The sequence below is a fragment of the Neofelis nebulosa genome, chromosome 4 (assembly GCF_028018385.1).
Source record: "Neofelis nebulosa isolate mNeoNeb1 chromosome 4, mNeoNeb1.pri, whole genome shotgun sequence".
NCBI classification, from domain to species: Eukaryota; Metazoa; Chordata; class Mammalia; order Carnivora; family Felidae; genus Neofelis; species Neofelis nebulosa.
In genome coordinates, this window is record NC_080785.1 from 112,763,811 (window position 1) to 112,786,996 (window position 23,186).

Below are 23,186 nucleotides of genomic sequence, written 5' to 3' on the forward strand. Positions count from 1 at the left end.
AACCTGGAGCCTGCTTTGGATTCTGTGATTCCATGTCTCTCTCTCTCGCCCTACCCCGCTCCTTCTCTCTCCCTCAAAACTAAAAATTAAAGGGGCGCCTGGGTGGCGCAGTCGGTTAAGCGTCCGACTTCAGCCAGGTCACGATCTCGCGGTCCGTGAGTTCGAGCCCCGCGTCAGGCTCTGGGCCGACGGCTCGGAGCCTGGAGCCTGTTTCCGATTCTGTGTCTCCCTCTCTCTCTCTGCCCCTCCCCCGTTCATGCTCTGTCTCTCTCTGTCCCAAAAATAAATAAAAAATGTTGAAAAAAAATTAAAAAAAAAAAAAAAAAAAAAAAACTAAAAATTAAAAAAGAAAAAAGAAAAAAAGAAAAGTCCCCACTACAGTGATTTCCAACACTGACAAATAGTGGAGATGGTAATAAAAAACAAAGGGAATTTCATTTTTGTTGCTTATTAAATTTGAAGCAAATATGACAAAATAGTCGTAACAGTCAATCTCTGGTTAGTTACATGTATTTTTAAATTTCTTGGTAATACTAACAACCAAAAGCCCACGCAAATCAGCCCAAACAAAAGGAGGTCACAGTGAAAACGCCCCCGCCTGCAGGGTGCAGGAAGCCGGAGCGCTAACCACCCAGGGCCAACTCCGCCCCCTCAGCCGGAAGGGAGGCCGCTCCAAAGAGGAATTTGGAGAGCGGGGGAAGGCAGGCCTCCGCTGTGGTTTGGGTTCCGAGTCGACCGACTAGCCCGTGCCCCGCCCCCGCGCAGCTCCCCGCCCCCCCTCCCAACTCGAAGGCGTGCCGCGCGCTCTCATTAGCAGGAACAGCGCCGGAGCTCCCCTCTGATTGGTGAGAATTGCGATCCTTGATTTGCATAGGGCTTGGAGCCAGCGCCGCCGCCTATCGCGGGCTGCGTCTGCGCGGTGGTCCAATCGCACTGGGCGGCCTGCCACCCGCGGAGCGCGATGGGTCCGCCCCGCCCTTCCTCCTCCTCTCGTCGGCCCACTTCCGTGCAAAGCCCAGCGCAGCGTTTTGTGCTCCTGGTCTCCCTGATGCCCCATAGAGGAAGTAGCGGAGCGGCCCTGGCGCTCCTGGAGATTCTTCTGTGCCCCATCCTGTGGGAGGGCCTCTCCTGTCTCACCAGCGCCCCGCGCTTGTTCTCCATGGTCCGTGTACCCTCTTCTTCCCCGGAGGTTTGCTGGAGACCCCACTGACAGTGGCCCTCTGGATACTTTTCCAGTCCCTTGGATATAGGCGCCAGGCGCACACCCACATCAATTGCCAGGTGTGGTTATCTGTCTAATGCCTGCCGCTTCTTGCCCAGGGTGGGGCATGTAGTAAGTGCTCACATTCACCTAACAAGTACTTAAACACCGACCATTAACACTGGGAGAAAATAACGGTGAAAAAGCGGCCCCTGCTTTCAGAGAACTAATGATCTGGGTGGGGAGAGGTTAATAGGTAACCATTCTAAATAATTATAAAGAAGGTTCAGTGCCAAGGAGGAGTCTGCAGAGTAAATCACAGGGGCTCTGACCAGGCTGGGGCGGATGGTCAGCCCTGCTCCGGTCCCCAAGTCCATGTCACCCTCGTACCCTGCTCTGCTCTGAGGCTGGGAATGTGGATAGGGCTTGGTGGGCTGTGACGGGGGGCTTCTCCTCAACCAGATCTTATGCTCCCTGTGGTCAGGACAGAGTTTTGGCCTCTACAGCATTCTCCCCCTAGTCCCCTGTGTTCGGCAAGCACCCAGGTTGGTTTTAAGCTAAAGGATTCACAGGGGTGCCTGGGTGGCTCAGTTGGTTTAAGCGTCCCAACTCTGGCCTAGGTCATGATCTCAGAACTGGTGGGTTTGAGCCCCGCATCAGGCTCTGCTGACAGCTCAGAGCCTGGAGCCTGCTAAGGATTCTGTATCTCCCTCTCTCTCTGCCCCTCCCCTGCTCATGCTCGGTCTCAAAAATAAATAAAAAACCATTAAAAATTTTTAAGCTAAAGGATTCACAAAACTTACAAGTATTAAGAATAAAGAGACTCAATAAAGAACATTCCCTAACCCCCACTGAACCTTCTTACTATTTCCAAGAAAGCAGTTTTATCCACAGAAAGCCCCAGTGCTCCATATTTGTGACAAAGTCCATTCCCTAGGACTGATCCTAGGAGAAAACAGTAAGATCCAGAACTTCCCCTAACAGCAGCATTTTCTAGAATGTAGACAGTTTATCAAATATAATTTATTCAGAAAAAAAGACAACATCTTGAGAAGTTAATTCCAAAAGCTGGCAGAAAACAGCCTTTTGTAAGCAGTACCAGGTCAGGGCTGAGAATTGCCAGCAGGGTCCACCAGTCAAACCAGCAGAGGGCCACAGCCATAAAGCCCCTTATGCACTGATGGTGGTGGCCCCTCCTCTTTCTAGGCTGCCCATTTGCCCCCCTGTGGGTTCATGGTGCAGGCAGGATAGCTACTCATTCATAAACCCACAACTGTCAACTACTACTGTGCTACCGCATCCCAAAGCAAATCCACAAACATACAACGCAAGCACCTGTCACCAGCAACAATATTTAATGCAGCAAATCGTGGCAGTAGTCTCTGAAAGTCGTTACTGGTTGTGCGGCCGCTTGGCCATGGGCTCCTCCTGCTTCAGCCATCGCTCCAAGAGTCCTGTGGCACCTCTCTTGGTGGGGAGTGGGCTCTTCTGCAGGAACTGGTTGGACCACTGGGGCACATCTGACTCTGTCTTTTGGGGTGTTTTGGGGTCTTCCTTTTTGGGTGACTTTGTGGCCAGCCATTGCATCATCTTCTGGCTACTACGACTTGCCTTGGGCTCCTAGGACAAAGAACGCTCAAACCACCCAGCTCTAGCTTTTAGGAAAACACCAACTCCAAGGGAAGAAACAGGGGTAGAGGCATTAGGTACTGACCCAGGCTTAGAAAATGTTATTAAGAGCCAGATGGGGATGACTGGTCAGGAGTGAGGGGAAGGAAGGAGCAACGGAGTATGCTCCAAGGGGTACAAACAGGCAGGGACCAGCTCTCAGAGCAAGCTTCACATATAAGGTGCGTGGGACTGGTCAGAAAAGAGAGTTGATGAGCATTTCAAACAGGTGCAGGAAAGAAGCTTTCTTAGGGAAGAGGATGTAGTTCAGTGAGAGCAGGCTGAGTGTGGGGAAATGACACTGGAGAGGTATGGCTTTGAAGAGTCACCATGATTAAGGATTCAGCTAAGGCTGAACAGGCTGACTTGTTTCCCCGCTGGGCAGCCTCTCCTTGACCAGCCTGCTCCCTCCTGCTCTTTCACACCTGCACCCCAACGCTGAACTAAAGGTTCTGAATTTGCATAATGCCACCTCTCCAGAATGGGAGTTCTTCAGGAGTAAAGACCATGACAGAAATGGGGCAGAGTCTAGTACAAAATGAATGCGTATCATTACATTTTTAGAGACATCTAAGAAATAAAAGATCAGGGTTGCAGGAGTTTGCAAAGAACTGCGACAAAAGAAAAAGATGACACAGAGTATGGAAAACGTAGAAACCTGAATAAAAATGGGGGGTGGGGGAGCTGTTTTGTAATCATTGTCCTTAACACTTCTCAGGCATTCTAAAATGTCTATTCTTGGAACACTCAGCCATGTCCTACTTTTTTTTTTTTTTTTTTTTTAATTTATTTTTGAGACAGAGAGAGACAGAGCATGAACGGGGGAGGGTCAGAGAGAGAGGGAGACACAGAATCTGAAATGGGCTCCAGGCTCTGAGCTGTCAGCACAGAGCCCGATGCGGGGCTCGAACTCACGGACTGCGAGATCATGACCTGAGCCGAAGTGGGACGCCCAACCGACTAAGCCACCCAGGCACCCAGCCATGTCCTACTTAAGTCCCTCTGTGCCACCTGGAAACAGTTGCTACTCCTAAATATTCATCCCCAAATATTGGCAAAAGCCAGTTTTTTGCTCTGGAACTTCTGTTCCCACTGGAGGCCTTTGGTCTGCTCACCTTCCCTTGAAAATACAACTGGATCCTTGCCAATTCTAAAAAGTTAAAGTTCAGGGAAGGAATGTTCTCAAATCCTCCTAAAGGAGTACAAGGATTGGAACTCCTCCAACTTGTAGTTGGGAAAGCAGATACAGAAAAGAGAAAAAAAAACTACACAGCTGGGAGGCAAAGATACAATTATGGACAAGGATTCCTTTGTCTTTCTTATAATCACCCTCTAGATTAGGAATCTTCAAACTTGGCTTATCAGACTTACTTAAGAAGCTTCTTAAAGACACAGAAGCCCAAGCCCAGCCCTGAATACTGACTCAATAGGTCTAGATAGGATCCAGCATTTACATTTTGAAAGACCTCTCCTGAGGAGTCTGAGTCACAGCCAGCTTGGAGAATCACTGCTCTGTTCAACCTTGCCATACCCAAGGAAATGTGTTGGGTGGTTTAAATTAGAGCTAATTGTCGTGTGCCTGGGTGGCACAGTCGGTTAAGCATCTGACTTCGGCTTAGGTTTGTGAGTTCGAGCCCTGCTTTGGGTGAGCCCCACTTTTCTCTCTCTCTCTCTCTCAAAACAATAAATAAATAAAAATAAATAAATAAATAAGTTAAAAAAACATAAAGCTAATTGGGAAAGGCTGTATCCTAAAAGAAAAAGATATCTTGACAGAAGACAGAAAGCTCAGAAAGGACTGTCAGAATCACAGGCCCCTACCTTTTTGACCAGTAGGCTGATAGGAGTCACACATTCAGGAGTGTTGTTTCCGGAGTCGTTCACCACGGAAGAGACTGCATGGAAGGTGATATTCTCTGTGGGGTGGATTAACTTCAGAGCTTCCTGAGTTGAGACCTCACCAAAGTCAAGCCATTTAGAGACTTCCTCCTCTCCATCTAATATGGCAGGCATCCTAGCCAGTGAGGTAGAGACATTAGTTAGCAGGTAGAGTAGAGTGAGGGTAGGGACAGAAGGGAGACTTGAGTCAGTGCAAATCATCCTAAGGAGAAGCTCGTCCTTCCTCTGCACCTCACGTGCTGATTGTTGCCATGTGCTCCTTGACCACAACTTGACAGGGCACGAAATTCACCACGAGGAGAACGAGCTTACACAGTTTTATGGCAAAGACAGTGAACGGTGCTGTGACTGGATCCAGAGCACTCCAGTGTACATGCTAACCAACTGGTAAACTTCCCACGATGCCTCAGCCAAGAATTAAAGGGAAATTAAAGGGAAAACTTACAATATTAATCTCTAAATTTACAGTAAGAAAGAGTTATTCCCATAATTGTGAACTATGCCTATGCCTCAGAAGGCAAAATAGCTGCCTTAAGATGCCTCCTGGGACCCAGATGTTAGGAATAATTTTCTCAGCAGTGATACAGAAGTTAATTGCAGGAGGAGGCTATACGTTGGATCAAATTGTTCAATTCTGATTAAATACATATCTATTATAAATGCATGTCTTGAAGGAACAACACTTCAAAGGCAGAAAGACATGCCCCAGGATTTAAGACCGCAAAAGATCATAAATTTTAAATAATCTTCCTTTCATTTCATAATAGCTCATAAGCTACAACTTTTCCAACACTCATTTCCAGAAGCAAATTTTTCTAAGGTAAAGTGCCATATTTAATGTAATATCTACATAGACAACAATAGTACTGTTTTTAATATACAGATCCCTATTATTTCTTCATGTGTTCCTGACCAATTTTTAGGTGTTGCCCCTTAAAACCCCACTTTTCTCATAAGTTCTTGGGGATACACTGTACAGTTTTGCATAGTGTGACTTTTAGGAACACATGTCATATTATAGCGAAACTGACTCTAACTGTATTTTGCAAAACAACTGCTACTCTCTAAATTTGTGCATACAGGGGCGCCTGGGTGGCTCAGTCAGTTGGGCGTCCAACTTCGGCTAAGGTCACGATCTCACTGTCTGTGGGTTCGAGCCCCGTGTCGGGCTCTGTGCTGACAGCTCAGAGCCTGGAGCCTGCTTCAGATTCTGTGTCTCCCTCTCTCTCTGACCCTCCCCTGTTCATGCTCTGTCTCTCTCTGTCTCAAAAATAAATAAATGTTAAAAAAAAAAAAAATTTGTGCATACAGAAACACTGAATCCAAAAGCTACCTGTCTAAAAGCAGGAAACAAATCTTCCTCTGAATCCTTTCGGACCCAGGGATAAGATCTGTGACTTGCCTAGGGTGAATGTCATTCAAGCTTTTGCAGGAATCTACTGTGATGATGGTATAGGAATACAGGAGGTCTCCTCCTTCTGGGGGCTCCCAGCAGTCAAAGATCCCCGCCATTGTCAGCAGCCTCCAGTTGTCCCAGACTTTCCTCCAGTGCTCAGAACTCTCTGCAACATCAGTGCTACCTGACTGGAAGCAAAATATGTGGACAGATTAGATATTCAGCAGCCCCCTCCTACACACAGTTGGGTACTACTATAGACTTAACATGACAATGTTTAGAGGTACTTCAGCCCATGTGTTATTAACTGTTCTTGATCCACTGTTGCCAAAAGAAAGAGGTTTGGTAGTAAGTACCCACTGAAGCTATGGATTTATGGCTCCTTAATGCTTTCAGAATACAAACCAACACCATCAGTAGGCATTCAGGTTTTCCAGGATCTAGCCTGTCATTCCCCTCCACCCTAACAATAAGAAAAAAAGCTAGGAGAGGCACCTGGGTGGCTCAGTCAGTGATCTCACGGTTTTGTGAGTTTGAGCCTCATGTTTGGGCTCTGTGCTGACAGATCAGAGCCTGGAGCCTGCTTTGGATTCTGTGTTTTCCTCTCTCTCTGCCCCTCCCCCACTCACACTCTGTCTCTCTTTCTTTCAAAAATAAATAAACATGAAAGAAAAAAAAAAAAAAAGCTAGGAGTACCTGGGTGGCTCAGTCAGTTAAGCATCCAACTTTGGCTGAGATCCTGATCTCAGGGCTTGTGAGTTCGAGCCCCACATCAGGCCCTATGCTGACAGCTCAGAGCCTGGAGCCTGCTTCGGATTCTGTGTCTCCCTCTCTCTCTGCCCCTCCTGTTTGTGCGCTTGCTTTCTCTCTCTCTCTCTCTCTCAAAAATTAACATTAGAAGAAAAAAATATATATAAAAAAAGAAAAAAGCTAGATAATCTACAAAAATCATAACTTCAAAAAAATTCATCAGAAAACTGAGGTCACTGGGCAACAAACTGGCCTGAACTTTACGGAAAGACAGGGGCCTCCAAGGGAAGACAAGACATAAGTACTGGCTTACTGATGGCAATAGGAGGAAGACAAGGCCTTCATTCAGACAAAATTATTACCAAATTGTTTAAAAGCACTGTGTGGGCTAGCCTGTGAGTCTAGAACCCGTGGGAGCTGCAGACATCAGGGGACTTTGCATCAGCTTGCAGACTCTTCTCCATGAACCTTCCTAGCTGCTCACAAGAAAGATGGAGGCAGAGCAGACTAGAGAAAGCCTTCCTTGCTGGTATGCGCCTAGAGGAGGGGAGCTCTCCTGCATCAGGAAAGGCGTGAAGTCTCACCCAATCATTTCTCCTCTGAGGAGCAAAAGCCTTAAGGGGCCAGAGTATGGGTTATAAACCCTATTGACCATAAGATACAGGTAAAGACCCATTGAGTCTGGGGAAGGGTGAAAGAAAAATCCCTCTACTCTCCTGGGGAAAGAGCAGGATCCCTGAGAAAGCCTGAGCCTGACAGTTCTCAGATTTGAGGCTGTATGAAGACAATAAAGAATGCTCTCCCACCCTTTAGATCAGCAAGCACCACATGGACAGCAACAGCAGCCTAATTCTGGGGAAGCAGCAAGAGCACAGACAGAGCCTATCCACAGCACAGGCTCAAAGGGAAGTACTACAGCAGAAGGAAGCAGGGCTACTGAGAAAAACTCTCTGGAAAATCACCCTTACCATGAACACAAAACGGCACAGAGAAATTTAAAACCTGTAATGAACAAAGGTAATTGTACCAACAAAACCAGTTCAGCTCCTGATAAGATCAACTCAACCTCACACATTACCCTATTAGAAGGATAAGTGTATCCATTTCCAAGCAAAAATTTATCTCAGCCTGTATGTCTGGCAATCAATCAAAAATTACAAGATCGGGGGTGCCTGGGTGGCTCAGTCAGTTGAGCATCTGACTTCGGCTCAGGTCATGATCTCACCTTTGTGAGTTCGAGCCCCACGTCAGGCTCTGTGCTGACAGTGCACAGCCTGGAGCCTGCTTCAGAATCTGTCTCCCTCTCTCTCTGCCCTTCCCCTGCTCACACTCTGTCTCTCTGCCTCTCAAAAGTAAATAAACATTAAAAAAAATTTTTTTTAGGGGCGCCTGGGTGGCGCAGTCGGTTAAGCATCCGACTTCGGCTCAGGTCACGATCTCGCGGTCCGTGAGTTCGAGCCCCGCGTCAGGCTCTGGGCTGATGGCTCAGAGCCTGGAGCCTGTTTCCGATTCTGTGTCTCCCTCTCTCTCTGGCCCTCCCCCGTTCATGCTCTGTCTCTCTCTGTCCCAAAAATAAATAAATGTTGAAAAAAAAAATTTTTTTTTTTTTTAATTAAAAAAAAAAAAATTTTTTTTTAAATTACAAGATGGGGTGCCTGGGTGGCTCAGTCAGTTGAGTATCCAACTCTTGATTTGGAATCAGATCACGATCCCTGGGGTTGTGAGATCAAGCCCTACACTGGGGTCCATGCTAAGTGTAGAACCTGCTTAAGATTTTCTCTCTCTCCCTCTGCCCCTCTCCCCTGCTTGAATTCTCTCTCAAATTAAAAAAAAAAAAAAAAAAAAAAAAAGCCAGAAAACAAAATGAACTGTCAAGGGATATAGAAATCAACAGAACCAGACTCAAGACACCACTTTCCCCAAATGCTCAACTATCAGAGGGAATTTAAAATAAGTTTAATTAGAGGCCCCTGGGTGGGCCCAGACAGTAGGCATCTGACTTCAGCTCAGGTCATGATTTCATGGTTTTTGAGTTTGAGCCCTGTGTCAGGCTCTGTACTGACCGCTCAGAGCCTGGAGCCTGCTTGCTTCAGATTTTGTGTCTCCCTCATCTGCCTCTTCCCCGTTCACGCTTTGTCTGTCTGTCTGTCTGTGTTTCTCTCTCAAAAATAAACATTAAAACATGTTTAGTTAATATGTTAAAGGTTCTTGGGGCACCTGGGTGGCTTAGGCATCTGACTCTTTTTTTTTTTTTTTTTAATTTTTTTTAACGTTTATTTATTTATTTTTTTAAATTTTTTTTTCAACTTTTTTTTTTTTATTTATTTTTGGGACAGAGAGAGACAGAGCATGAATGGGGGAGGGGCAGAGAGAGAGGGAGACACAGAATCGGAAACAGGCTCCAGGCTCCGAGCCATCAGCCCAGAGCCTGACGTGGGGCTCGAACTCACGGACCGCGAGATCGTGACCTGGCTGAAGTCGGACGCTTAACCGACTGCGCCACCCAGGCGCCCCTAACGTTTATTTATTTTTGAGACAGGGAGAGACAGCATGAACGGGGGAGGGTCAGAGAGAGAGGGAGACACAGAATCTGAAACAGGCTCCAGGCTCTGAGCTGTCAGCACAGAGCCTGACGCGGGGCTCGAACTCACGGACTGCAAGATCATGACCTGAGCCGAAGTCGGCCGCCTAACTGACTGAGCCACCCAGGCGCCCCAGGCATCTGACTCTTAATCTCAGCTCAGGTCATGATCTTGGCATCATGAGTTCACATTCCGTGTTGGGTGTGAAGTCTACTTAAAAAAAATGTTAAAGGCTCTTGTAGAAAAGGTGAACAGCATACATTCAACAGTTAAGAAATGTTGGCAAGGGGCGCCTGGGTGGCGCAGTCGGTTAAGCGTCCGACTTCAGCCAGGTCACGATCTCGCGGTCCGTGAGTTCCAGCCCCGCGTCGGGCTCTGGGCTGATGGCTCAGAGCCTGGAGCCTGCTTCCGATTCTGTGTCTCCCTCTCTCTCTGCCCCTCCCCCGTTCATGCTCTGTCTCTCTCTGTCCCAAAAATAAATAAAAAAAAAAAACAAAAAAAAAAACAAAAAAAACGTTGAAAAAAAAAATTAAAAAAAAAAAAAAAGAAATGTTGGCAAAATAAGAAAATATCAGTGAACTTAAAAACTTGACAGTAAAGGGGCGCCTGGGTGGCGCAGTTGGTTAAGCGTCCGACTTCAGCCAGGTCACGATCTCGCGGTCCGTGAGTTCGAGCCCCGCGTCAGGCTCTGGGCTGATGGCTCGGAGCCTGGAGCCTGTTTCCGATTCTGTGTCTCCCTCTCTCTCTGCCCCTCCCCCGTTCATGCTCTGTCTCTCTCTGTCCCAAAAATAAATAAAAAACATTAAAAATAAAAAAAAATAAAAAAAAAACATATAAAAAAAAAAAAACAACTTGACAGTAAAAACTACCCAAACTAAAACAGAGATAAAATAAAATACACAGAACACTGAAGAACTATGGGACAATATCAAATGGTCTAACGTGCAATTAGAATCACAGAATGTGAAGAGAAATGAGTAAGAAGAAATATCTGAATATACAATGGCTGAAAATTTACCAAAAATTATGAGACATCAAACCACAGATAGGAGGAAGCTCAGTGAACATGCCAAACATACAAATGCACAAAACTACACACATCATATTAAAACTGCTAAAAACCAATGGGAAATGTTGAAGGCATTAGGGAAAGAGGGGTGATAGAAACACATTACAAATGGAAGAAAAAAGACAAAAATTAGAGTAGACTTCTCAAAAACACCCTAGAAGAGCCAGAGCCTATGGAGTACTTTTTTTAAGTGCTGGAAAAAAACCAAAAGACTGCCAACCCAGAATTCTATACACAGTGAAAACACCGTTCAAAAATGGAAATAGTGGGGGTACCTGGGTAGCTCAGTCGGTTAAGCATTTGACTCTTGATTTTGGCTCAGGTCATGATCTTACGGTTGGTGGGTTCAAGTTCCGGGTCGGGCTCTGTGCTCATAGCTTAGAGCCTGGAGCCTGCTTCAGATTCTGTGTGTGTGTGTCTTTCTCTGCGCATCCCCCACTTGTGCTCTGTCTCTCTCTCTTTCTCTCAAAAAAAATGTAAAAAAAAATGTGTATTACAGAATAGCTACCAAAAGCATTTTTATTCTATTTTTGTTTTTAACTAAACGAAGCTTCTTTTTATATTTTATCTTATTTATTTTTAAATTTTATTATTTTATTTTTGAGAGCACATGTGTGTAAGCAAGCAGGGGAGGGGCAGGGAGAGAGGGGAAGAAAGAATCTTTTTTTTAATGTTTATTTATTTTGAGAGTGAGAGAGAGCTTAAGTGGGGGAGGAGCAGAGGGAGGGGGAGAGAGAGAGAATCCCAGGCAGACTCTGCATTGTCAGTGAGGAACCCAATGTGGGGCTCGAACCCATGAACCATGAGGTCACGACCTGAGCTGAAGTTGGATGTTTAACCGACTGGACACCCACCCAGGTGACCCACAAAAACTTTACTTATTTATTTAAAATTTTTTTGAGAGAGAGCAGGGGACGGGGTAGAGGGAGAAAGAGAGAGTATCAAGTAGGGTCTGCATTGTTAGCACAGAGCTTGTCACAGGGCTTGATTCCACGACCCTGGGATCATGACCTGAGCTGAATTTTAAGAGTTGTATGCTTGACCAACTGAGCCACCCGGATGCCCTCAAAAAACAATTTAAAAAAATTTTTTTAAATGTTTATTTAAATTTGAGAGAGAAAGCGAGCGTGTGCACAAGCAGGGGAAGGGCAGAGAGAGAGGGAGACAGAATCCAAAGCAGGCTTCAGGGCTCAAACCGACAAACTGTGAGATCACGACCTGAGCCGAAGTCGGATACCTAACCGACTTAACATTTTTAAAAGAAGTAAAAGTAAGCAGCCAACAGTGGAGACGAAATGGAATCATAAAAAGTACTGAATCCAGCAGCCGGGAAAAACATGAGAAAAGGAAAAACGAGCTAATGAAAACAACTAGCAAACTAGCAGAATGCTGAATTTTTAACCCCACCAGATTGCTAATTACATCAAGTGCAAATCTTCTAAACGTTACAAAGTTCCCTCCTTTGGGAAGCCTTCTGAGATGCCCCAGGCTCAGTTACGTGCTGTCTTCTGTGCCGCCATAACTCACAAGCATGCCTTCAGTGAGCATTCACCCCTGACCTGCAACTGTTGACTTGTGTGTGTCTTGGTAATCGAGTATCGAGGGCAGAAATCCTGTCTCACTGAACTTCCAGGAGACTAGTAGCAGGGCCATATACAATCGTATGTGGTTAATGAAAGTCCAGTGAACAGATACATTTTTATAGGTAAGAAAAACTGTATAGGACTGAAGGAAGTCCCATCCTAATCCACACAAATGCCTCGTAGTCTCTCAAGAAGAGTGTCCGAGGAAATTGCAATTTTAAGATAGGAAATTCCTAAAGATGGAAAAGCTAAGCACTAGGAATCTTTTGGAGTGGATTCCTCTAGAGAGCCCCAGAATTCTGACTTACTAGTAATTCAATTTAATTTAATTAATTAATTTATTTATTTTTAAAGGTTTTATTTTTAAGGAATCTCTATACCCAATGTGGGGCTTGAACTCGCAACCCTGAGATTGAGTCACATGCTCCACTGACTGAGCCAGCCAGGCGCCCCCCATAATTTGCAATTTTAACAAAGCAAACTGCAGTGAGAACGCAAAGGCTTTAGCAGTATTAGAGCAGTAAATCTGATTAAAATGAGAACATGATGTTGGCACATCTGATTTGTTTTCAATCTCCTCATAATGTTATGTGAACAGGCTAAATTTACCATTTGTCTTAAAATGAAAGTTCTAGGGGCGCCTGGGTGGCTCAGTCAGTTGGGCGTCCGACTTCGGCTCAGGTCATGATCTCACGGTTCGTGAGTTTGAGCCCCGCGTCGGGTTCTGTGCTGACGGCTCAGAGCCTGGAGCCTGTTTCAGATTCTGTGTCTCCCTTTCTCTCTGCCCCTCCCCTGCTCATGCTCTGTCTCTCTCTGTCTCAAAAATAAATAAACATTTAAAAAATAAATAAATAAATAAATAAATAAATAAATAAATAAATAAAAAAAATGAAATGAAATGAAAGTTCTAGGGGCGCCTGGGTGGCTCAGTTGGTTAAACGTCCGACTTCGGTCAGGTCATGATCTCACAGTTTGTGAGTTCGAGCCCCACATTGGGCTCTGTGCCGTCGGTTCGGAGCCTGGAGCCTGCTTCGGATTCTGTGTCTCCTTCTCTCTCCACCCTTCCCCTGCTCATGCTCCGTCTCTCTCTGCCTCTCAAAAAATGAATAAACATTAAAAAAAAAAAAAATTAAAAAAAAAAAAAAAAATGAAAGTTCTACGAGGAAAATGTGAAGTATAGAGTTACCATGTGACCTGGCCAATTCACCCCTAGGTATAAACTTGAGAAATTAAAACATACCCATGTAACAACTTGTACACGAATGTCCATAGCAGCCTTATTCATAACCATCAAAAGTAGAAACAACCCAAGTGTCCATCAATTGGTGAATGAATAAACAAAATGTGGCCTTTCCATACAATGGACTATTACTCAGCCATAAACAAGCAATTAAATAGTGACACATTCTGGGGCGCCTGGGTGGCGCAGTCGGTTAAGCGTCCGACTTCAGCCAGGTCACGATCTCGCGGTCCGTGAGTTCGAGCCCCGCGTCAGGCTCTGGCCTGATGGCTCGGAGCCTGGAGCCTGTTTCCGATTCTGTGTCTCCCTCTCTCTCTGCCCCTCCCCCGTTCATGCTCTGTCTCTCTCTGTCCCAAAAATAAATAAAAAACGTTGAAAAAAAAAAAAAAAAAAAAAAAAATAGTGACACATTCTATCACATGGATCAACCTTGAAAACCTTATACTGAGTAAAACAAGCCAGATACAAAAGACCACATATTATACGACTCCAAATATATTAAATGTCCAATTAGGCAAATCTATAGCGACTGAAAGATTCGTGGTTGCCAGGACTGGGAAGAATAGGGAATGGACAGTGACAGGTAACAGATATGGGATTTCTTTTGGGGGCAATGAAAATGTAATATTAGCAGTGATGGTTGCACAACTTTGACTATACTACAAAAACCGCTGACTTGCATCCTTTAAAAAGGTGAATTTTATGGTGAATTATAGCTCAATAAAGCAGTTATGTCAAAAAAAATAACCCACAACTCTATGAGGAAAGATACAAAATGTCCTTTTTTGCATCGGTTTCTCTGTCCCTTTCCAAACTGTGAATGCTGTTGACAATACCTCTTCTGTTTTGGCTTGGGGAAAATAGATGAAGTACGGCTGCTTTTGGCTTGTTCCCTGACGTCTCTGCCACTCGTAGAATCCATCTGCTAAGACGACACAGCGTCTTCCCTTTCCAAGAGGGACCTGAGGAAAAACGTGAGCAAGATACAGTCTTGGTGACAGAATGTTTCATGTACTTGAGCGAAAAATCTCACATCCACCAATGTGTGACCTTAATTATTTAATGTCTGTGTGCCTCACTTTCCTTATGCATAACTTCCTTATGCAGATGTTGAAAAGATTAAGTAATGTACTCCAGCCCCAGCTGTCATTTGATTATAAGTGCATGAAAACCTCCAAGTGAAAACTGTCTAGTTGTCATTCTCTCTCTCTCTCTCTCTCTCTCTCTCTCTCTCTCTTAACCTAGTCAACCTACAAAATATGAGAAGTAATAGTTTTGTTTTAAACCACTATGTGTTGGCATGATTTATCATGCAGTAATATGCATAACCACCCTCAACATTATTCGCGACTGGGAACACACTTTCCAGGAGATCCTTATTTTATTTCTCAGGTGTATAAGATACTAACAACTCTGTCGGAAAACAGAACAGAATATGTGCCTTTTCTCTAGACCAGCTACCTACCTTGAAGGACCGTTTCTCCATTATGGTATCACTACGACAGTTGGTAGTGTTGAACTGAAGTTTGGAAGGATCATCCTCTTTGAACCAAGATGGGACCAAGCCCCATCGCATGGGAGCAATGATACGCTCAGATGGGTCTGCACCCTGCCACGGGAAAAGGTTAAGATCCAGTGAGTAGAGCATAATGAAATTTACAAAACCAAATTTGGCACATGCATTATGTTACTATTAATATCAAAATACAAAAAGTACAGAGAAGAACACTAAAAGGGAAAGATCTATTTGAAAAACAATTTTAATGATTTATCTATCATGATGTGAGTAACTTGAACTCTTCAGCAATTCACGTTCTTTAGCATTTATTAGAATGTAAGACATACTGCTTGGGTAGGGTGGGGGATACAAAGAAGTTTAGTCCCTGTAGACTTTGAATTAGTGCCTGCTATGAGAGAGAGAGAGTGCTAGGCCTAGCAGTTTATGTGGTTCCAGCTCTTAAAAAGTACATACTACAGAGGAGCTGGGGTGGCTTGGTTGGTTGAGTGTCCAACTCTTGATTTTGGCTCAGATCATGATCCCAGGAGTGTGGGATCGAGCCCCACGTTGGGTTTGGCACTGAGCATGGAGCCACTTAAAGCCCCCCCCCCTTCTCTCTCTCCTTCTCTACACCACTCACACTCTCTCTCTAAAATAAAAATACGTAAGTCAGCACATGTTACAGACAACGATAATACAATGAGGGACATGCTAGGATGAGGGATGCTCAGGGTGCTGTGGGGGCACATAGAAGAGTGCTTAACTTCAAAGGACTTGCACGATGACATATGAGGCCACAAAGACATAAAAACATTAATAATATAATATACAACAAAACATTAATAATATAAGATACAATAGGCTAAGGGCCATAGAAGTGGTACATACAAGGGGCGCCTGGGTGGCTCAGTCGGTTGAGCGTCCGACTTTGGCTCAGGTCATGATCTCGCAGCTCGTGGGTTCGAGCCCCGTGTCAGGCTCTGTGCTGACACCTCAGAGCCTGAGGCCTGCTTCCGATTCTGTCTCCCTCTCTCTCTGCCCCTAACCCACTCTCATTCTGTCTCTGTGTCTCTCAAAAATAAACAAACATTTTTTAAAAATTAAAAAAGAAGTGGTACATACAAGGAGTCACAAAGGAGTTCAGCAGAGAGTGATCCGTGAGAGATGGAATGGAAAAGTATCGGCTCCTTAGAAGAGGCAGAAAGGACAGGGGTGAGGTAGTTCTTAAACTGGATCCCACAAGAGGTACAAAATGCAGACAAAGAAGAGAATGGGAGGGAAGACCAGATATGAAATTAAACGAACATGGGTGCCTGGCTGGCTCAGTTGGAGGAGTGTGCAACTCTTGATCTTGGGGTCATGAATTCCAGCCCTACACTGGTTGTAGAGATTACTAAAAAAAGTAACTAAACTTAAAAAAAAATTAAATGAACAAAGAGGCAATGTCAAGAATGTGTAGGAAGTGGTTTTGTGCAGAAAAGTTATAGCAAGTCCAAGGATGCTATTTTCAGGAAGGCCTGCTTACAAGGTTGGCCCTTAGCATCTGGGACCTTGGAGTTTGAGTGTTCCCCTTTTCCTAACAGATACAGGATGGTTCACTGTACCTAGTCTGTACAAAAATGAGGTTTATGCTGAACATCTGCTTTCCTTTTGAGACTCTGGAATTTAGGTACTTGCTAGGCAGAGTACCTAATAAAAACCCTGGGCTTTTAGTTTCTAATGGATTGCCCCAGGCAGAAACACCACACATTACTGTATTTTTCATTACTGGAGAAGGATATTTCCTGCTATATCTCCTCACAGGAAGGAGAGAACCTAAGGAAGCCTATGCATGGATTTTTTTCCAGACTCCTACTTATGTCTCTTTCCCTTGCTAATGCTATTGCATATCTTTTCACTGTAATAAACCTGAGCCTTATACGCTAAGTCCTTCTAACCGAATCTCCAAATGTGGGGGTACTCTTAGGGGCCTCTGACACATAGTCGTTACACTTTATTGGGGTAATTGGCCCCTTGAGAGTTTGATGAAATCTACAGATTAAAATGCACGCGCGCGCGCGCGCACACACACACACACACACACACACACACACACTATTCTATGTGGTGTGGTACCATACAGGTTGGAAGAGACCATGAGCAGAGGGTGAATTCTATCACTCAGCCATAAACAAGCAATGAAGTAGTGACACATTCTATCAAATGGATCAACCTTGAAAACATTACACTGAGTAAAATAAGCCAGATATCTCTGACAACTCAGAGCCTGGAGCCTGCTTCAGATCTTGTGTCTCCCTCTCTCTCTGCTCCTCCTGCTCATGCTCTCTCTCTCTCTTTCTCAAAAATAAATAAACATTTAAATAAGTAAGTAAATAAAATACTAGCCAGCACTCTAGCACTATGCTTGGGAGCAATTTTTTTTTAATTTATTTATTTTGAGAGAGAGAGAAAAAGTCCAAGTGGGTGGAGAGAGAGGGAGAGAAAGAGAGAATCCCAAGCAGGCTCTGCACTGTCAGCTCAGAGCTCCATGGGGGACTCAAACTCAGAAACCATGAGATCATGAGATCATAACCTGAGCCAAAGTCAGACACTTAAACATCTGAGCCACCCAAGTGCCCAGCTTGGGGACAATTTCAAACAGTGAAATCACCAACAAAATGCAGAGAAATGCAAGAAATAGCACTAAATCAACTCCAAGAAGAGTACTTGTTTACAATGTAAGAGCTGAAACAAGAAGGTAAAGTTTTGCCTTACTCAACCTCAGCTGGGAATGTGTACTTTGGGTAATTCAAAATTTCTTCCTGTCTATATGTCTGTGAAAGACTTCAAAAGCGACATGAGTATTATTTTGGGGAATATACACAATTTTAGCAAGCAGACACATTTGCAAACATGAAATCTACAAATAATGAGTTTCAACTGTGCGTGTGTGTATACATATGCACACGTGTGTATATTTTCCTGCTTAAAGACAGAGGCAGTCTGGGTATCTTGTATGCCAAGAGGCAGGAAAAACAAAAGCAACTGATGAGCGTGCAACGTAACTAAGGAAAAGACTACCCTAGAAGAAATGGTAGTATAACTGAACTAACAGTTGACTTCGCTCCTTGGTGAGTTCCACATACAGACTATACCAGGTGGAGTCACACAAAGGAAACTATTTGCAGCAAATAAGACGGGAGGAGGGAGTAAGATGGGGGAAGTGGAGATGGGGGTGGTGGTGACTGGGTTTATTTTAGGGTTAGGATGAACATTCAGAAAGGGGAGCTTTGTCACTGCATGTGAAAGTGGACATAAGGCTGCACAGGTGTACTTAGAGAACATGCCTATACATGCAACCTATATTACATTAATGAAGCCTATGCTCCTTATAAGGAAGCAGAGGTAACTGTAGGACAAGGGGAAAGGGGTTAAGGGCAGGCTCAGGGACAGCAGTGTGTGAACTGCATGGGGCTTGGGCTCATTATTTCAGGTAAGGAATGCTGGACCTTGTTTACTTTTGAAACAGCACTGGGAGTTTTAGCACTGGTATGGTTAGGCTACTTCCTGGACTGGTAGAGAGTGTTAGTTATTGCATTCCCTTTTTTTCCTTAAAATCCTTAACTACAGGAGGTTTTTGTATTTCTTTGTAATTCTGACACCTCCTTTTGAAATTCTGCAAGAAGTGTGCTTAGGCAAGTGGAGCCAGTAGGGCGTAGATCACAGAAAATAGGTAGGGGCCTAAAATGACTTCTCTTGTGTCACCAAAGCTATGTCTCATCTTTCTTTTTCTGGGGGCCCCTCATTCCTTCTGTTTACAGTAGGGTAGACAATGAAAATCCAAGTGTTAATCTCATCTGAGATAGGAAGAGAAAGAAAGTATGAAAACAGAGCTTTTGTAAGTCCTCTTTTCCAGAATCAAACGTGCTTTCCAAGCCCCCTACCCAAAGCACAAATGAGAGAACATTATACAATGGTCAACTAAATGGATTCTCATCAGGAATCTGCAAGACAACAATACTCTGAGATTCGCAACATGTGGCAAGTGTGACAATCCTTTCCCACCACCAAGATCTAGGGGGTAGAAATCTGGCGGGTAGAGGCCAGCAAGGCTGCTAAACATTCTGCAGTGCACAGGACGGCTTCCCACCACAAAGAATCTGGTGGTTAGAGGCCAGTAATGCTACCGGCATCTGGTAGGTAGAGGCCAGCAATGCTGATAAACATGCTGCAATGCACAGGACAGCTTTTCACAGCAAAGACTTTTCCCACCCAAAATGTTGATACTGCTTAGGTTGAGAAATCCTACTTTTACAAATCCCACCGATCACCTTTAATGCTAGTGTGTTCACTGGACGATTGAAAACTGAACCTAAACATGAGGCTGCCCCCTACTGGGAACAAGAAATAAAAGGTGGCTGAGAAGCCAAAATACTGAAAATATTGCTCAATATTAGTCATCTTTTCCCTCTACCCTTTTGGACTTGTGACCAGAACAGCTAAATGAAAGAGGAAGTAATCTGCAAATCAGTGGTTTCAAATGCAAATATTGCAATCTGTACACGTGTTGGCCGTTGATGATAAGGTTTAATGAACAGCTGAAATGATTCTAATTTTGTTTTACAATTTACAGGTTTGAGACAAATGGAACCTCAAATTTTATCAAAATTAGGAAACCCCAGCAATCTTAACAAAATTTATTAGAGATGTGGAATCAAAACACTACATCAGCAAATTCATACCACTGACGGAAAGAGAGGGCTACTTTTGCTAGAGGCTCCACCTTCCCCATTCCTAGTTCCGGGAAGCATCCACTGGAGTGGGGAAAGTGGTCTGGACCTCAGTCCCAGCTCTGTCCCTCATTTGCTGGGTAACCTAGGACAAGTCACAATATGTCTACACTTCTTTACATCTGCTAAAACAAATATTTTCTTCCAGCTGACATTCATTCTATAATTTTAAAGAGATGATATAAAGAGAACCAAGGCTAAAAAAGAATAAGGACCACACATTTAATCCGTCTCTCTTTTCACTTCAAATTTGGTCTTCCTCTGAGACATGTTTAATTCTTTCCTTTCCAAGTTAAGATCCCCCATATTTATTTTGATTTCCCTCTCATAAAAAAAAAAATTTTTTTTTTAGTTTCAACAGGGAGGTATGCACCCAGTAAAAATGGCTCAAGAATAAGCCATTTACTATTTCATTCAACAAAAAAGATCAATGTTATTTAGTATGCTTATTTCTTCTAAATATTATATTTTTGAGAGAGAGAGAAAGAGTGCAACAGAGTGCGAGCAGGGGTGGAGCAGAAAGAGAAGGAGACACAGAATCTGAAGCAGATTCCAGGCTCTAAGCTGTCAGCACAGAGCCCGATGCAGGGCTCGAACTCAAGAACCGCGAGATCATGACCTGAACCAAAGTCGGATGGATGCCTTAACCGACTGAGCCACCCGGGTGCCCATTTATTTCAAGTAATATAGAAACGAATCTTGACTACAATATTATCACAAGAGTTCTGAAGAGTAAGTAGCAAGGGTATAATTGACTTTATAAATTGATTTAAGCATTATGGATCCAATAGAATAAATACCCATGATGGAAAACAATCATAATTTTTCATAACCTCTCAAGGGCATTTAAAATGCTTAAGACATGGAGAAACCAACCATTCATTTCTAGAATTAAGCATTTTATTTACTACATGCTAGCACTGGCACACAGTTGCACGCACACACGTGAACACACACATTCAGGAGATAAAGCAAAGAACCAAAACATGATTATGCATTATTGGTCACTCCAACACTACATGGGTAAATACTGTAGAAACAATGAGGTGGAATTAAACTTCAGATAACCAAACCAAATGCATCTGTTCCTAGTTTCAATAAAAGACAAAACATAAGCCGACTGAAAACACAAGCAGAAAAAAATAGAAACTTCAACATTCAAGAAGCACCACAAGTGTTTCACATTAGCTAGCCTTAATCCTGCCCTAGGCCTAGAGATTCTGGTTCAACTGGGCTGGTAAGGGGCATGGAAATCTTTTTTTTTTCCCAAAGGTACTCAAATGACCTTGATGATCAGTGAGGTTTGAAAGATGTGATCTTAAAAAACCTTCGAGGGGCGCCTGGGTGGCTCAGTCATTAAGCGCGGGGCTCTGGCTCAGGTCACGATTTCAAGGTTAGTGAGTTCCAGCCCCATATTGCGCTCTGCGCTGACGTTCGGAGCCTGCTTGGGATTCTGTCTCTCTCCTCTCTCTCAAAATAAATAAAAACGTTAAAAAAAAAAAAAAAGTACTCAAATGGGGGGGCGTGTTCAAATAAATTTGGCATGTATTATGACTAGCCTTCAAGTGAGCCTGAAGAATAAATACGGAATCCTCTTCTAAGGTAGGAAGAAAGCGATAAAACTTCTTGCAGTGAGGTCCAGAGTGGTTCTCAACTGGGGATCAGACTATTTGAGCAACGGCTGGTTTTCAAGTTCAATGTCAGGGGCTGAGCAGACGCCAAACCCTACAGAAGCGGATGGGCCGGAAGCTGGTGTGGCGCAGAGACCCGCGGTTACCTTCTCAAAGTGCAGACGTGACAAGAGCACGGGGCTGTTCGACTGAGGGCTCGTGTTGTAAGAGGGGCAGTACTTGTCGGGGTCCTTCCACTCGGGGAGCCGCTCCCGGCCCTGCCGGTCCCGATAGGCACACGCTCTCGCGAGCACATCTCTGGGCAGGTGACAGGAGGTTCGGCCGCACATCCTCCGGCGGGGCCCCGCACACCCTGAAGATGAGAGCACACCGGGGGCGCGTCGCACTCGCGTATTCACGGCCCTCTCTCCACGCCTCGCGGGCACCCGTGCGCGGGGAGGCGGCCCGCTCCGAGGTGCTATTCTTGCAGCTCAGCGGTACGGCCAAGAAACACAAGAGGCGGGGGGGACGGGTACGGTCACAGCTGGAGCCACTTCCTCTGCGTGATCCTCCCCGGCCCCGCTCTTCTCCCCTCAGGGCACCGACTGGGGCCTCCCGCCCGCTAAAGCTCCAGGACGGCAGCCGGCGCCGCCAGGGGGCGGGCCCTCCCGGAGGAGAGGTCCGGGGCCCCCGCGTCCCCGCCCGCCCCACCTCGCGGCTCCGCGCCCGGGCCGCGGGCCGCCTTGGCCGGCCGCCCCGCCTCTCCTCCATTCGGCCCCGCAGTCCCGCCTCGCCTCACCTCGTCTCACTTCGCCTCACGTCCACCTCCGCCCGCCTAGCCTCACCTCACGTTCACCTCCTCTAGGCCGCCGGCGACGCTCTTCCCTCGCGGGCGCTCCGGCTCGGCGGGCCAGCGCTCACGGCGCCAGGCCCCACCCCCAGCCAGGTCAGCCCCGCCCCCAGCGACGGCGCCTAGCCCCGCCCCCACGCGCCTGGAGGTTCCCGTGGCGTCCAGCTATCTGAAAGTAGCCGGGCGGGGGGAAGACTACGACTGGCTTTGGGGACTCCCCGGTTCTCGAAGCTCAGCTCTCCTCCGTAAAGGCCCACTGCCTCCCTGCCTTTGGGGACTCCCCGCTTCTTGAAGCTCAGCTCTCCTCCGTGAAGGCCCACTCCCTGCCGTAGGAATGGGGTGGAGGCCAGGGAGCGTGAGGTGTCCTGGTCTGTATAGTGGGAGCCGGAATTAGAGCACTGGGTCGTTGTAGGGATGATAACGGAACATTTGATTTACTTCGCAGTGAGGCTGACGGCCTCAGAGTTTGGGACAAACGTTGAGAAACCATCAGGAAAACTTACGTGAATCATGAAGTCACTCTTAAACTTCAGTGGGCACCAGAATGTGACTTTCCAGGCCTTTGGCTACCTCCCCAACCCAAATCTGAATTCCTGAGTCAGGCCTAGATTTTAGAAAACAGGCTTTGCAGGCCTGTTTCAGCCATGAAATTAGCAAAGCCGCCTGGCTTGAGTTTAAAAGGGCAGGCCTCTGACCCTGCTGCCTTGGGTCGTGAACCAAGGATTTCTGCATCTTCAGGCAATAGAGTGCTAAGGCCTGTCTTTTCTCCTCTGTGCATTCACTGAACTGGGAGCAGGCAAACCCCAGTGCACACTCCACCTCAAACCTCATGCTAGGTAATACCCAAGTGATCCACCCAAACCCTCTGCAGCCTCCATTCACCACCTAGAGCAGGAGGGTGGTGGTGAGGATGCCAAGGGCAGGTTCATGACCTCAGTGCCTGCTGTCATACCCTCAGCTCTTGTTCCTGGGGCTTGGATGGGGATGAGTGAGAGCAATCCGGCCTCAAGGTAAGTGCAGCAGCCAAAAGGCTGTGGAAGTGAAGGGGATAGAGGTGTTCTCAGTGGGGAG

At 45.5% G+C, this 23,186-nt stretch overlaps 1 protein-coding gene across 2 annotated transcripts; it reads right to left on the bottom strand.

The window, feature by feature from the left end:
- Positions 1 to 2,539: 2,539 nt before the first annotated feature.
- HMCES (5-hydroxymethylcytosine binding, ES cell specific) lies at positions 2,540 to 22,218 on the bottom strand. 2 transcript variants are annotated; one of them, XM_058725813.1, is made up of 7 exons: positions 22,111 to 22,218; positions 21,433 to 21,638; positions 14,854 to 14,997; positions 14,225 to 14,350; positions 6,171 to 6,352; positions 4,691 to 4,883; positions 2,540 to 2,821 (listed from the first exon to the last, which is right to left on the bottom strand). In XM_058725813.1, the coding sequence occupies exons 2-7, from the start codon at positions 21,613 to 21,615 to the stop codon at positions 2,594 to 2,596; spliced, it is 1,056 nt and encodes a 351-aa protein (XP_058581796.1). In that variant the 5' UTR covers positions 21,616 to 21,638; positions 22,111 to 22,218; the 3' UTR covers positions 2,540 to 2,593. The 2 variants fall into 2 exon arrangements, with proteins under 2 accessions (XP_058581796.1, XP_058581795.1); XM_058725812.1 differs by having other exon boundaries at positions 22,065 to 22,201.
- Between the last annotated feature and the right edge of the window lie 968 nt (positions 22,219 to 23,186).